We start from the raw sequence: 12,391 nt of genomic DNA on the forward strand, positions 1-12,391 counted from the left end.
AACATTCAGAAAGCTAAGATCATGGCATCCGGTCGCATCACTTCATGGCAAATAGATGGGGAAACAATGGAAACAGTGGCTGACTTTATTTTCCTGGCTCCAAAATCACTGCAGATGGTGATTGCAGCCATGAAATTAAAAGATGCTTACTCCTTGGAAGAAAAGTTATGACCAACCTAGACAGCATATTCAAAAGCAGAGACATTACTTTGTCAACAAAGGTCCATCTAGTCAGGGCTGTGGTTTTTCCAGTAGTCATGTATGTATGTAAGAGTTGGACTATAAAGAAAGCTGAGCGCAGAAGAATTGATGCTTTTGAACTGTGATGTTGGAGAAGACTCTTGAGAGTCCCTTGGACTGCAAGGAGATCTAAGCAGTCCATCCTAGAGGATATCAGTCCTGGGTGTTCATTGAAGGACTGTTGTTGAAGTTGAAACTCCAATGCTTTGGCCACCTGATGTGAAGAGCTGACTCATTTGAAAAGACCCTGATGCTGGGAAAGATTGAGGGCAGGAGCAGAAGGGGACGACAGAGGATGAGATGGTTGGATGGGATCACCTACTCAATGGACATAGGTTTGGGTGGACTCTGGGAGTTGGTGATGGACAGGTAGGCCTGGCGTGCTGCGGTTCATGGGCTCACAAAGAGTTGGACACGACTGAGCAACTGAACTGAACACTTAAAATGGATTACATGTTTATGTAATTTGATTTTCATAATGACTGAAATGAGTTACTACTTTATTTCCATTTTGTAAATGAGGAAACAGGCTTAAAGAAGTTGTCACACTACTAGTAAGTGTCAGACTAGTTAGTGTTTGAATGCAAACAGTTTTTTTTAAAACCTGTGGTAATAGGACATTCCTATCTGTGCTGAAGAGTGCTAGTATTACAGCTCCAGCACCAAACATACAAATAAAGAATATTTTAAACAAAGCTTGTCAAAATAGCCCACTTGAGGCAAACAAGTCTATTTATAAAGTCTAATAAGATTGCTTTATGGTGGAAATCAGGTAGGAAAAAAAATTAAGGGGAGCATTCTGCAAGAGATTTAAAAGTTAACAGTGACAGATCAGAAGCAGTTAAGTGGATTATGTAGCAAAGAAGCTGGAAAGGAAATAACCATTAAGCTGAAAGAGTTAATTGCCTCAACCTTACTCTAAAGCAGAGTTGAAAACAAGTTGACAACTCTAGAAGCCAGATTGATAAAATAAATGTACATAAACCAACAAAAGTACATGGCCTTCAGGCAGTTTTGAAAGAAACTCAAGGAACCATTGCAGGAGCATTGACTCTGATGTATAATAAGTAGCTGTTGTGCTGCGGTACCAGTTGAATACAAATGTAAATCAATGCCTATACTTAAGAAAGCTTGAGGGGCTTTGCAGTGACTGAGCCACATCTCCAAAGAGGCAGCCTTTTGTAGTCTTTAATAGGATTGGCAAACTTTTTCTGAAAAGGGCCGATCGTAATTTTTGTAGACTTTGCCACTGTCGACAAAAAAATAGGTCACAACCTGAAAGTAGAGTTATTTTATTTGGTGGGAATGTTTAGGACTCTGAGCCCGGGAGGTAGCATCTCAGTATTTCTGAGAAATCTGCTCCAAGGGGGCAGGAGGGGAAGCCAGGCTATATACAAGTTTGCAACAAAGGGAGCAGGTCAGTCTGAAGTCAAAGATCAGCTACCAGGTTAAGGCATTTAGCGTTCTGTGTCTGGGCAGACGCAGGCCTCTGGGCTCGCTGCCTTCACTCCTCTCACGTGCCCCTCAGCCGTCTGGGGCCAGCCCTGCTTCCTTGCTCACCTTGCTGCTTGCTTCCCCCAGCTCCTCAGCAGTCATCGCAAGGGGTGGCAGCATCCGCTGGATCTCAGTTGTGGGAGTCCTCATTCACATATAGAGGCCAGAAATTGCTGATGGCTGTGTCATTTCTTGTTGATTAATATGTCAGGAAATATTTTCATTTCACACCAAGTATGTGGTTTCTGTCGTAATTATTCAACTTTGCTATTGTAGTGCAAAAGCAGCCATAAGAAATTCAAAGAAATGAACATGACTGTTCTTCAACAAAACTTTATTTACAGAAAATACTTAGCCAGCTTTTGACTGCTGGCTTATAATAATAGATAGAATCCTCCTTAACACGTGCATCACTGAAAAATATCCTTTTTTATGATTTCTTCAAGGGAAAATAAAAATACTAATAATATCCTTAGAGGGAGTATCAAATTTTTGAGTAGTTAATTGGAGGTGCTTCCTGGTTTTGTTTAAGATGGATTTGGATGGAAGATCTGCATTAATAGTAATGGTTAGCATTTGATGCTTGTTTGCTTGTTATTGATTGCTAGGCAGTGTCATAAGCACGGATTTGCTTATGACAAAAGTTACAATTTTTTTTTGAATTCTCAGTCATAATGGGAGAGAATTCTAAAATCAGCTTGGTTTGGAAGTTGTTTGTAGTAGTGTTTCTCAGGCATTATTGTGTATATGAGTCTTAAACAAAACTTGATGAAACGCAGATTCTTCCTCGCTAGCTAGGGTGCTGCCTGAGGTATCTTGCATTTGTGGCAGGTCCTCAAGTAATACTGATCCTGTCCTTCTGAGTAAACATCAAGTGTGACAACAACCTATGACTATCAAGTGTTCTATCTCAGCAATTCTGTCGTTCTGGTTACTCAAGTCTGAATACCGTTAAGTTATCCTGGGATCTTCTCTAACACATATGCCATAGTCAGTCTATCCTGATGGCTGTATTTTGAAAACGGCTGTAATCTGAGCACTTTTTATCACCCTTGCTTCTCCTTTAGTGCAAACCATTGTAATCGCCCCCTCTAGATGAATGCAGTGGTCTTGGAGCTGGCCTCTGCTTAAAACCTCCTGGCGCGTCTCACTTGGAAACGTCAGTGTATTTACCTTGATAAGCTGTTACATGATACCTAAAGAATAGTACCAAAAGTATAACAAATGTTGTGCATGTAGGCTGAGTGAAAGGTTTTCCTTTTGTTCTTGACGTTCTATGTTTATTAAGGCAGACTATGATTGAAACCGAGTTGAAATTCTAATTTTTAACTTATTAAAACCTTTAAATTATTCTATATATGTTAGTTTCTGGTTGAGTTTTGAGTCAAAGTATGGGCCCTTGCATTTCTCCCTACTTAACCTAATAGAGACTTTTCCTAGGCAATACATAACCTTTAATGTAGAAATTCACAGGTTTACATTTAAAAATCTAATAGAAAAAATTACTTCATACACACATGGGTGACTCATAACTGATGAACTTAGTGGTTTCTTGTGCCTAGATACTCCAAAATGTATTTGAATAGTTCTTTGCAATTGCTTGTCTTGCAGTAATTCAAGAAAGAATTCTAAAGTGTGCACGTGTGCTCAGTTGTGTCCAGCTCTTTGTAACTCTGTGGACTGTAGCTTGCCATAGAATTTTCCAGGCAAGAGTACTCGTGGGTTTCCATTTTCTCCTCCAGGGATCTTCCCAACCCAGGGGTAAAACTGGAGTCTCCTGAGTCTCTTGCATTGCAGGCGGATTCTTTTACCACTGAGCTGCCTGGGAAGCCCTAGAATTCTAAGAGTTGGTTTAAAAAATAATTTTACCTCATAAGTTTGTTCCTCTTAGCTAACAAATTAATTTTCTTTACTGTTTCTCATTTTGTCTCTTGTAATCACCATTTACCTAGTCTTCTAGGCCAAAATAATCTTTACTCTTTCCCTGTATTTATGTAGTTACCAAATGTTGGAAATACTTCAGCTCTTTAATGTCTTGCTTCTCTATAAATTTCACAGCCAGTTACTCTAACTATGCAAACATCTTTCCTTCTAATCTCTCCCCACTATAATCCATTCTGTGTTTGGCAGATCATTCCGTTAAAAAGATTCGTGTATATTGTTTACATCGTGTCAATCTTCAGAGGAATCTATAAGATTGAATCTAAACCTCTCAGTCAATCACTAGAGATCCATCTATAATCTAGCTCAGCTTGATTTATGTTGCTCTTGTTACCTTCACTGTAATCTTTCAGATGAACTTCTTGCTTTACATGCCCATCCCTCCTCAATATATACACACAGTTGTACTTTTACCACTTACTCTTAGTTGTCAGATTGGCCTACCTATATGCCATTTTATTTGTTCATTCTGTGTTGCTGCTTAAATGTGTTTAAGCTTCTTAAAATACATAACCTATCAACTTCAATAAAAACTCCAGTCCAAACTGATCTCTTTTCTCTAAGCTCCAATTGTATTCATGTCTGTACCACAAAATTTATCATGAGTCTTTGTTATTTAATACCTGTATAAGGCTTCTCCTTTCAGAAAGACTGTGCTTGGTGGCAGGGAGTATAAAAGTATACTGGATTATCCAGAAAATTTACTGACTTGATTCATATTTTATTTTTTTATGTGTAAAATAATTTCTTAGAGTTTGGGATTTAAAAAAATTAATTATGTATATTATGTGTACAAGGCAAACATAAAAATTCTGTTGTCATTCATCCTGTAGGAAATCCTTTTTCAAGGAGAAATGAAGAAGAAAACTATATATACTCTAAATGTGAGTGATCAGGACTATGAAGATATGCAAGGTAACCTAACTTTTATAAAGCTTTTGTGTTGAAAGCAAAACTTAGTGTTTCCAAACTGTTAGCACATATTTTTTTGTTTACATATTTTCGTTGTTCTTAAACTCTGAAATAGCTGCCTAAATAGAAAGTGCACGCTTTTTTTTTTTTTTTTTTTTACTCTTCTCATGTCTTGTTGCAATCAGTCAGGGTTTTTAGTTCATTGAACTCTTTTTATTCTTAAATTTTTGCTCCCTGCTGATTTCAGAATGACATTTTTTTTGTTCAAATATTTTATCATTATTGTCTTCTTTTTGTTTGTTTTTTTCTATTCTCGTTTTTCTTTCTGAAAAAAGCAAAACAAAACGAAACAAAAAAAACTTTCCTTTAGTGAAAGTCTGGAGAAGGCAATGGCACCCCATTCCAGTACTCTTGCCTGGAAAATCCCAGGGACAGAGAAGCCTGGTGGGCTGCAGTACATGGGGTCGTGAAGAGTTGGACATGACTGAGCAACTTCACTTTCACTTTTCACTTTCATGCATTGGAGAAGAAAATGGCAACCCACTCCAGTATTCTTGCCTGGAGAATCCCAGGGACGGGGGAGCCTGTTGGGCTGCTGTCTGTGGGATCGCATAGAGTCGGACACGACTGAAATGACTTAGCAGCAGCACCAGTGAAAGTCTGTTGGTGGTAAATGCTTAAGTGTTTTTAAATTTTATCCTCTTCTAAGCTTTTCAAAGAATGATAATACAATTCTGGATTGATAGTTATTTTGTCTCTTAGCACTCTGAAGTTTTGTTTCTTTTCCCTGTTTGGGCTGTTTTCTAGTTTTCTTACTAGCTGTCAAGAAATGTCCTTTCAAGTTAATTGTCATTCCCTTGTAGATAATCTGTCTTTTTCCTCTTTTTGGTTTTAAGATGTTTTTTTCATCTTTGATGTTGTACAGTTTGGCAACATTGTTTCTAAATGTGAATTTTTTTTTTTCCTATTTAGTATACCTTGTGTGTCCTTTATCTGTTGGATTGTGTTTTTTATTTGTTTTATCATTTCTTAGCCATTACTACTTTAACTGTTGCCTGCCCTTTACTCTCCTCTTCTGAACCTCAGTTAATGTATTAGGCTTTGTTCTCATTTTCCAAACTCTCTTTCACAGATTACATCTCCTTTTCTGTTTCTTACAGTCTGGGTAGTTTCTTCAGTTTTTCATTTCTTCTAGTTCATAGATATTTTTTTCTTCTGGGTCTAATCTGCTGTTTAGCGAACTCTAGGAGATAGCAAGGACAGAGAAACCTGATGTGCTACAGTCCATGGGGTCGCAAAGAGGCAGACACAACTTAGCAGCTAAACAACAAAAATGTAGTATTTGAAAGTTCTAATGTTTGAAGCCAGTGGATATCTAAATAAATTTATGATGAATATAGTATGTAAAATATAAAAATAAATCTAAGCACATTCTTGTTTCTGCTGATTCTTACTTAAGTCAACTTATTTTCTTTGGCTTGGTGATGTTTAATTATGAGGTGTGGAATCATGAGAGCCTAAATTAGGGATGTTTTCATTCAGAGGATTTATATGTATTTGTTTTTTTTTCTGAACCCATGCTGGGACCACTTTAACCCCATGTGAGGGTCTTGGCTTAAAAGGGGAATCTCCTAGAGTCAGTTTCCCTACCTGGGTTGGTCCTAAAGGTTAGTCTCCAGATCTAAACACTAGTATGAACATGTGTTCTCAGGGTGATCTCAGCTTTTCCATTTGCTTGGCATATACTGGTCACATTTCAGCTGACTGTTTCTTCATTTTTGTTTTACTTTATGTCACATCTTGGAGTTTCTTTCACTTTTGAGCAAGCACTGCTTGCTGCTTGTGTGTTGGTTATATTGCTGGTTGGTGTTTAAATGAGTACAAACCCTAAGGGGTATAATTTTTGGCTGTGTATATTCAGATTACAGATGTACAGACACATTGGTCTATAAATCCATTTTTAAGAATTTATCCTACTGATATACTGTTAAAGGTGAGAAATAAGTTTTTCATTGTTTGCAGTAGCCAAAGGTTGAAAACAAGCGATTGTCCCATCTTTAGATTGAAACAACAACAAAAACTCAAACTGGTGTGTATGGTATTCTAGCATTTGTCTGAAGAAGGAGGTTTAAAAGAATATGTATTAGGATTTGCTTGTCTGTGCATTCCATTATGTCTTTGGAAGAACACAGAACAAGCTTAACAGTTGTTACTTGTTGTGTTGAGTGGAACTGAATACATAGAGATGGATTTGCTTGGGAGATTTGTTACTATAACCATTTTTAAATTTTTAAATATTTGAACTATATGATTATTGTTTTAAAATTAAATTCATGAAAAATTCTTTTCACTCCTCCTTAAATTTAAATTAGTAAACATTGGAGGTATTGTGCTCAAGAAGTTTGTTTCTTATACTGTATCTAATTGCTTTGTAGAAGGAGGGCCCTTTAGAGTATCGAGTCCATCATACTACCAGAAACATAAGTCATTTGATCTAGAGGAATTGAAAGCATATATGACTGACTGCTTTACTTTATAGGTGAAGAAAACAAAGATAATATTGCTACCACTGGTGTGTTGTACAGTGAAGCTGATAGATGTCCAATATGTCTCAGTTGCCTGTTAGAGAAGGAAATTGGTTTTCCAGAAAGCTGTAATCATGTCTTCTGCTTGACCTGTATTCTTAAATGGGCAGAGGTGAGTCTGAATATTAAATATTATTGTATTTTAATTCCCTAGCATGATTTCATTCTACCTACAGACTTGATACTGCCTTTCATAAATTATTTCACAGTAATGTGTTTTTTTCCACTTAGGACAAATGTCTCTGTATTGCTCCAATTTTGTTAAATGTTCTCTTCTAAACTTTATATATTCAGCTTTTTGTGCTTTTGTAATACAAAAATTATAAATGCATACCTTAAAATTATTGGAAAATAGGTATTTTTTTCCGGTAGAAACACAGTAATTCATCTTCAGTGTTCTTGACCCTCTTGTGATTATATCTGCTTACTACTAATAATGCTTTCTCTCTGCTTTGTGTTTTATATTTTTCAGAGAATTTTTATATAGATTATTAAATTACTTCCTTATATCCGCCTTGTGGGATAACCAGAACAGATGTAACAGTGTCTTTCCATTTTACAGATGAGGAAACTTGGATTCTGTGTTCTATAACTTGGCCAAGGTCTCATAGCTTAAGAGGCAGAAATAAATTTATAGCTGCATTTTCTAATTCCCGTATTATGAACTAATTTAAAAGTTAGAGATATTATTGAGGTTCTTCATAGATAGTAAATGATTGAGAAATAGAAAAATTTGGGACTTTTAATGTATTATGTTGATACAGTTTGTGCCAAGTAGATCATAATACTACTGTACAGTGAGTATTCATTATGAGCCCTATAGTTATGAATTGTGAAATGAAAACTTGTCACACAGATCATGCTATATTTTTTGAGTTAGTAATTTGTCAGTGTGTAAAAGTAAAGGACATAAAGCATAAAAATATTTTTAGTATTAGCTGCATTCAAATTGTTTGTTGTCCTTAAGCACATTAGAATTAATTGCCTTTTGCATAATTGGGGTTTCACAGTTCTGTGTCTTACCTATATTTCATTAATAGTGTGGAAAAGGTAACATAACTATACTGACTATGGCCAAGTTCTGGGGGGAGGAAAAACAAATTTGTTATACCCTTTGAATTCATAACAGTATACTTGAAACAGTTCTAATTAGATAAAAGTCTAAACTGGTTTTTGGCAAGAAAGGACTCAGAATAGGTGAAAATGTATTTTGGGAAAAAATCTTTTGAGTTTAATTATTTAGTATAATTCTGAACAGTCCTGTGTGTTTGCAGGAGTGTTTACGAATGAAATGAGAATGCATATTTTTCTCTGCCACCCAACTAATGATTTCATCTGTGTTAAATTTGTGCACCACGGTTTGCTCTGTGATTAGCTATCTTAAAAATAGAAGCATTTTTGCTTCCAGTAGAGAAACAGTTACTAGATGGGCAGAAGTCTTCAATTTGATGCTTTTCGTAAGATTATATGCAGTGACCACATTATAGGGAGGTTCAACAACCGTGATTTGAGTGTGTGTTTTTTCTCTGGAGATTAGAATATATAAAATAGACTTGATTCACCTCCTTCATTACACTACATGTATTTTTGAAACAACCATTAGCTTTATCATGATGTACAAGTTCAGGTTTCTCTAGAGTGTGAATCTTAAAGTGGCACTACTAGGTTGTAGACTATGTACATGTTCAGCTCTACTAAATAGTGCTAAACTTGTCTGTTTTTAAACTCTTGCTGAATATTTTTAGGTTGAAAATACTTGGTTACATACATAATGTTTTCTTTCTTGTTTTGTATTACTTCTTTGGATATAAACATTTTATTGGAGCAAATTGATTTAAAAAGAAAATACTTATCTGCTGTACTACCATTAATTGTGTTAGAGAGTATGGGAATTGCGATATTGTTTAAACAAAAGTAGTTAACTTTGAAAGTAGAGAATAAACAGAATATTTTGAATTATTTCACTGTCCATAATGGGAATAGCATACATCAATTAAATAAGCCATTTAAGTTGAGCAGTAACAAGAACACAGTCTTCTAATAAAATGTTCAGTGTAAACAATAAATGAATACTGGTTAACAAATCACTTAGGATTTGAACTAAATTTTCAGTTGGAATCTTTTATTGGTATGATAAAAAATTAGATATGTTGAGGTATATAAGCGCTTTGACAAATAGAAACAGATTTCATATTCACTAGTGTAGTTATTCATGACCATTAGTTATTAAGATATCTCTTCTCATTTTCCTCAGCCTCCTTCTATTCTTAAAAAGAGGCATGTAGTTTACTTTGGATTTTGGTTTTAGCAATGTGTCCATATTGAGTCTCTTAGTAACTGGCCAGGCTTGTGCTAATAAGGCTTTCATATATATTCTTTCATTTAAATTACTGTGTTAATGGTTATTTGTTATTCAGGGCAAGGATCCTGAACTCTTAATTTGTTTCTAAATACTTCAAGAGATAGCCTGAAATAAAAATACTTTTTAAAAATTGACCCATAGTTTTAAATTTTACTAATGTTCACTTCTAGTAGGAAGTTAGAAATCAAAAGTGAGATTTACAGTGATTGGAAATTACATGAGAAAAAAGTACAAAATGTATTCTGGGTCACCTTCCTAGTCTTCTCTGGCTTTCAGAAGTTCTGCTGAGCTATCTTAAGATTTGTACTCAAGATTCACTAAAGTATGATTAGGAACTGTTACCAAGAACCAAGAACTCATTTATTTACTGTCACCATAATATTTTAGGCATTGAAGAAATTCTCCATAAGAAACAAGGAAAATTAAAGCATATAATAGTCTAGTATATTTATTTTGGACACACTCCTGGAATTTCTTGTGTTCTTAAAATACCTACATCCAAAGTCACTATTAGTTTCAATTTCTTTAAGCTCTAAAATTTTGTTTCTGTGGTTATTTAAAACAAAAGCTAGATGAGGACTTTAAAGTGAGTAAGAAACTGAATTTAGTTGCTGGATATTTCATAGCATCTACTTTACCTAGGGCAGAAAGATTCAGAATAATGGAAATGATGATCTTCATGGCCCACAGCCTAATGGCTTCCCATTAGGGACACTAGAAGAAATTGAAATTAAACATGTCTACTCTACTCTATGTTTAATTTCAAGGATCTCAAGAGATGGTAAGCCTGTTGGTTTATAAAATAAAAATGATGATTTTGAAATAGAATATTAATCTAAACAAAGACATAGTAATTGGCACGTTAAGAAAGTTGAAATTCTTGCTATTTTAAAGCATCAGTATTAGAACTGAGAATCTGGAACTAAAGAATCAATACATTAAACTTTACCAGCTACTTAGAAAGTTAAGTATTTTTACTGTGAGCAAAAATGCAGTCTAAACATATTGAGGACATTTAGTTTACACCTAAGTTTAATATTGATTAGTTTGCACATTTTAAAGAAAGTAGATAACTAGAAAGGTGAAAGCTAGAGTAGTTTGACGCATGGCTATAGTATTCACAGCCAGTCATAATTATGATACTCAATAGACAATAGGGTAAGCTACAAACACACACACACACACACAGACACACAAACACACACACACACACACGTACGTTAAAATAAGATTTATGGTTTGACAGGTTGTCAAGAAGTGGTTAAAATTTTGACCCTTAAAAGGTTAAAGTTTGAGGACTTGGAAACATTTCATGTTTGAAGTGTTTAAGGTTTTTTTTGTTTTTTAAACTCTATCTAAAGGAATATGTGATATTATGATTAGGAGGTTCTTGATACCGTTGGGGTTCTTTTCACTTTAAAGTAATGTAAATATTCCCCTTATGTTTTAAGTAATTATTAAATGTGATTAACTTTCCTACTATAAACAAATTATCCTCCCTCAACTTGCTGACAGCTTCAGTTTGAGAAAATAAGGTTAATGAAATAAAAGTTTGACAATTGGCAAGGGTATGTTTTCTCTCATGAGACTAGAAATGAAGAGTCTTACTGTCTTGATATATGGTTCTTGAAGAAGTCAGACAACAGTGTTCAGTGCAGACAGGTGAGGAGTATATTTTTGAATTAATAATACAAAAAAAATCAAAATATGACTAGTTGACTGATAGGACTACAGATGTGTTTTATACAGATGTTCCCTTAAGCAGTGGGTAGAAAAATTAATATATCATTCTGATGATTAGATTATTATTTGGTAACATAATTCAGCAAAGTTTTATTACCTGGATTTTCCCAACAGTTTTTGCTAAAATTTAATCTTTCTTTATTCCTGAACTAAACCAAATCTTTAAATAGTTCTCAGTGAACAATAATTTAAACATATCTGAGGAGCACTACCATTAGTCCTTATCTTTATAAAGCATTGTTTAATACATTAATTCATTTAATTATTGCAACTTATACAGTAGGTGATTCAGGGCTGTCTGTCTTCATCCTTAAAGTAGATTATAGAGGTTGCTAGTTCTGACTTCTCCAGAACTTGAATTTGTGACTGATTATTCCAAATTCCCCGTTGTTTTCACTCTGTAGGTTAATTCTTTGGTATAACCTTTGGAAAAAAAAGAATATGTTTATATTGTGAATGCTCATATTCAAAGCATATATATAATAGATTTTCATTTGATATTCTATTTTTACCAGTTGGATGTATATTTGTGTATAGTCTAATTTTAAATGTCAGAATTTGTAAAATGATTTATATTGATAGTTTATGGGATTTCCTCTTTTTGTGCTAGAAAAAGAAAGTCCTATTAAATGTCAAAAGAGAAAAAGATTAAAAGTAATTCTATCCAACTGTTGTAATACATGTTTAAGAAAATGAAAGTTTCTTTTGAGTAGTTAGAGAAACTGTTTTCTTGCTGTTAATTTTATCACTGACAGTCATTTGTCTTGTGGGGATACATTCCTGAAAGTGGATTATAAAGAACCATAGTTTCATTAATATGCATTGACAAGGACTATCTTGAAAGAACTGGTTAAATGTGGTAGTGTATATGTAGGCTGACTACAGGTGAGCATTTTCATCAGGGGTTCAGACTGCGTATCTTGGGACCATCAAGGTGAAAGGATAGGTCCTGATGAATGGCTTTAAAATAAGCATCAACCTGTGATAGTGTAATTCCTAAATCACTTTTGTTGATTTTGAACTGGAGTTTTATATAATATGCTCTATTTAATAGTAAGAGAGATTGATGTTTTAGAGATTCCCATGGACAGACAAACCTACCTAAAGCATAGGT

The 12,391-nt window shown here is 34.6% G+C and overlaps 1 protein-coding gene across 5 annotated transcripts in view; it reads left to right on the plus strand.

The window, feature by feature from the left end:
- Positions 1-12,391, plus strand: part of SCAF11 (SR-related CTD associated factor 11) — a 90,610-nt gene that overhangs the window by 34,918 nt on the left and 43,301 nt on the right. For all 5 annotated transcript variants that reach the window (XM_069584503.1, XM_069584504.1, XM_069584505.1 and 2 more), the window contains exons 3-4: positions 4,509-4,590; positions 7,127-7,284. In XM_069584503.1, coding sequence (XP_069440604.1) covers positions 4,530-4,590; positions 7,127-7,284 — 219 coding nt within the window. In that variant the 5' untranslated portion in view covers positions 4,509-4,529. The remainder of the gene's footprint in view (positions 1-4,508; positions 4,591-7,126; positions 7,285-12,391) is intronic.

This window comes from Ovis canadensis, chromosome 3 (assembly GCF_042477335.2).
Source record: "Ovis canadensis isolate MfBH-ARS-UI-01 breed Bighorn chromosome 3, ARS-UI_OviCan_v2, whole genome shotgun sequence".
In the NCBI taxonomy this organism is placed as follows: domain Eukaryota; kingdom Metazoa; phylum Chordata; class Mammalia; order Artiodactyla; family Bovidae; genus Ovis; species Ovis canadensis.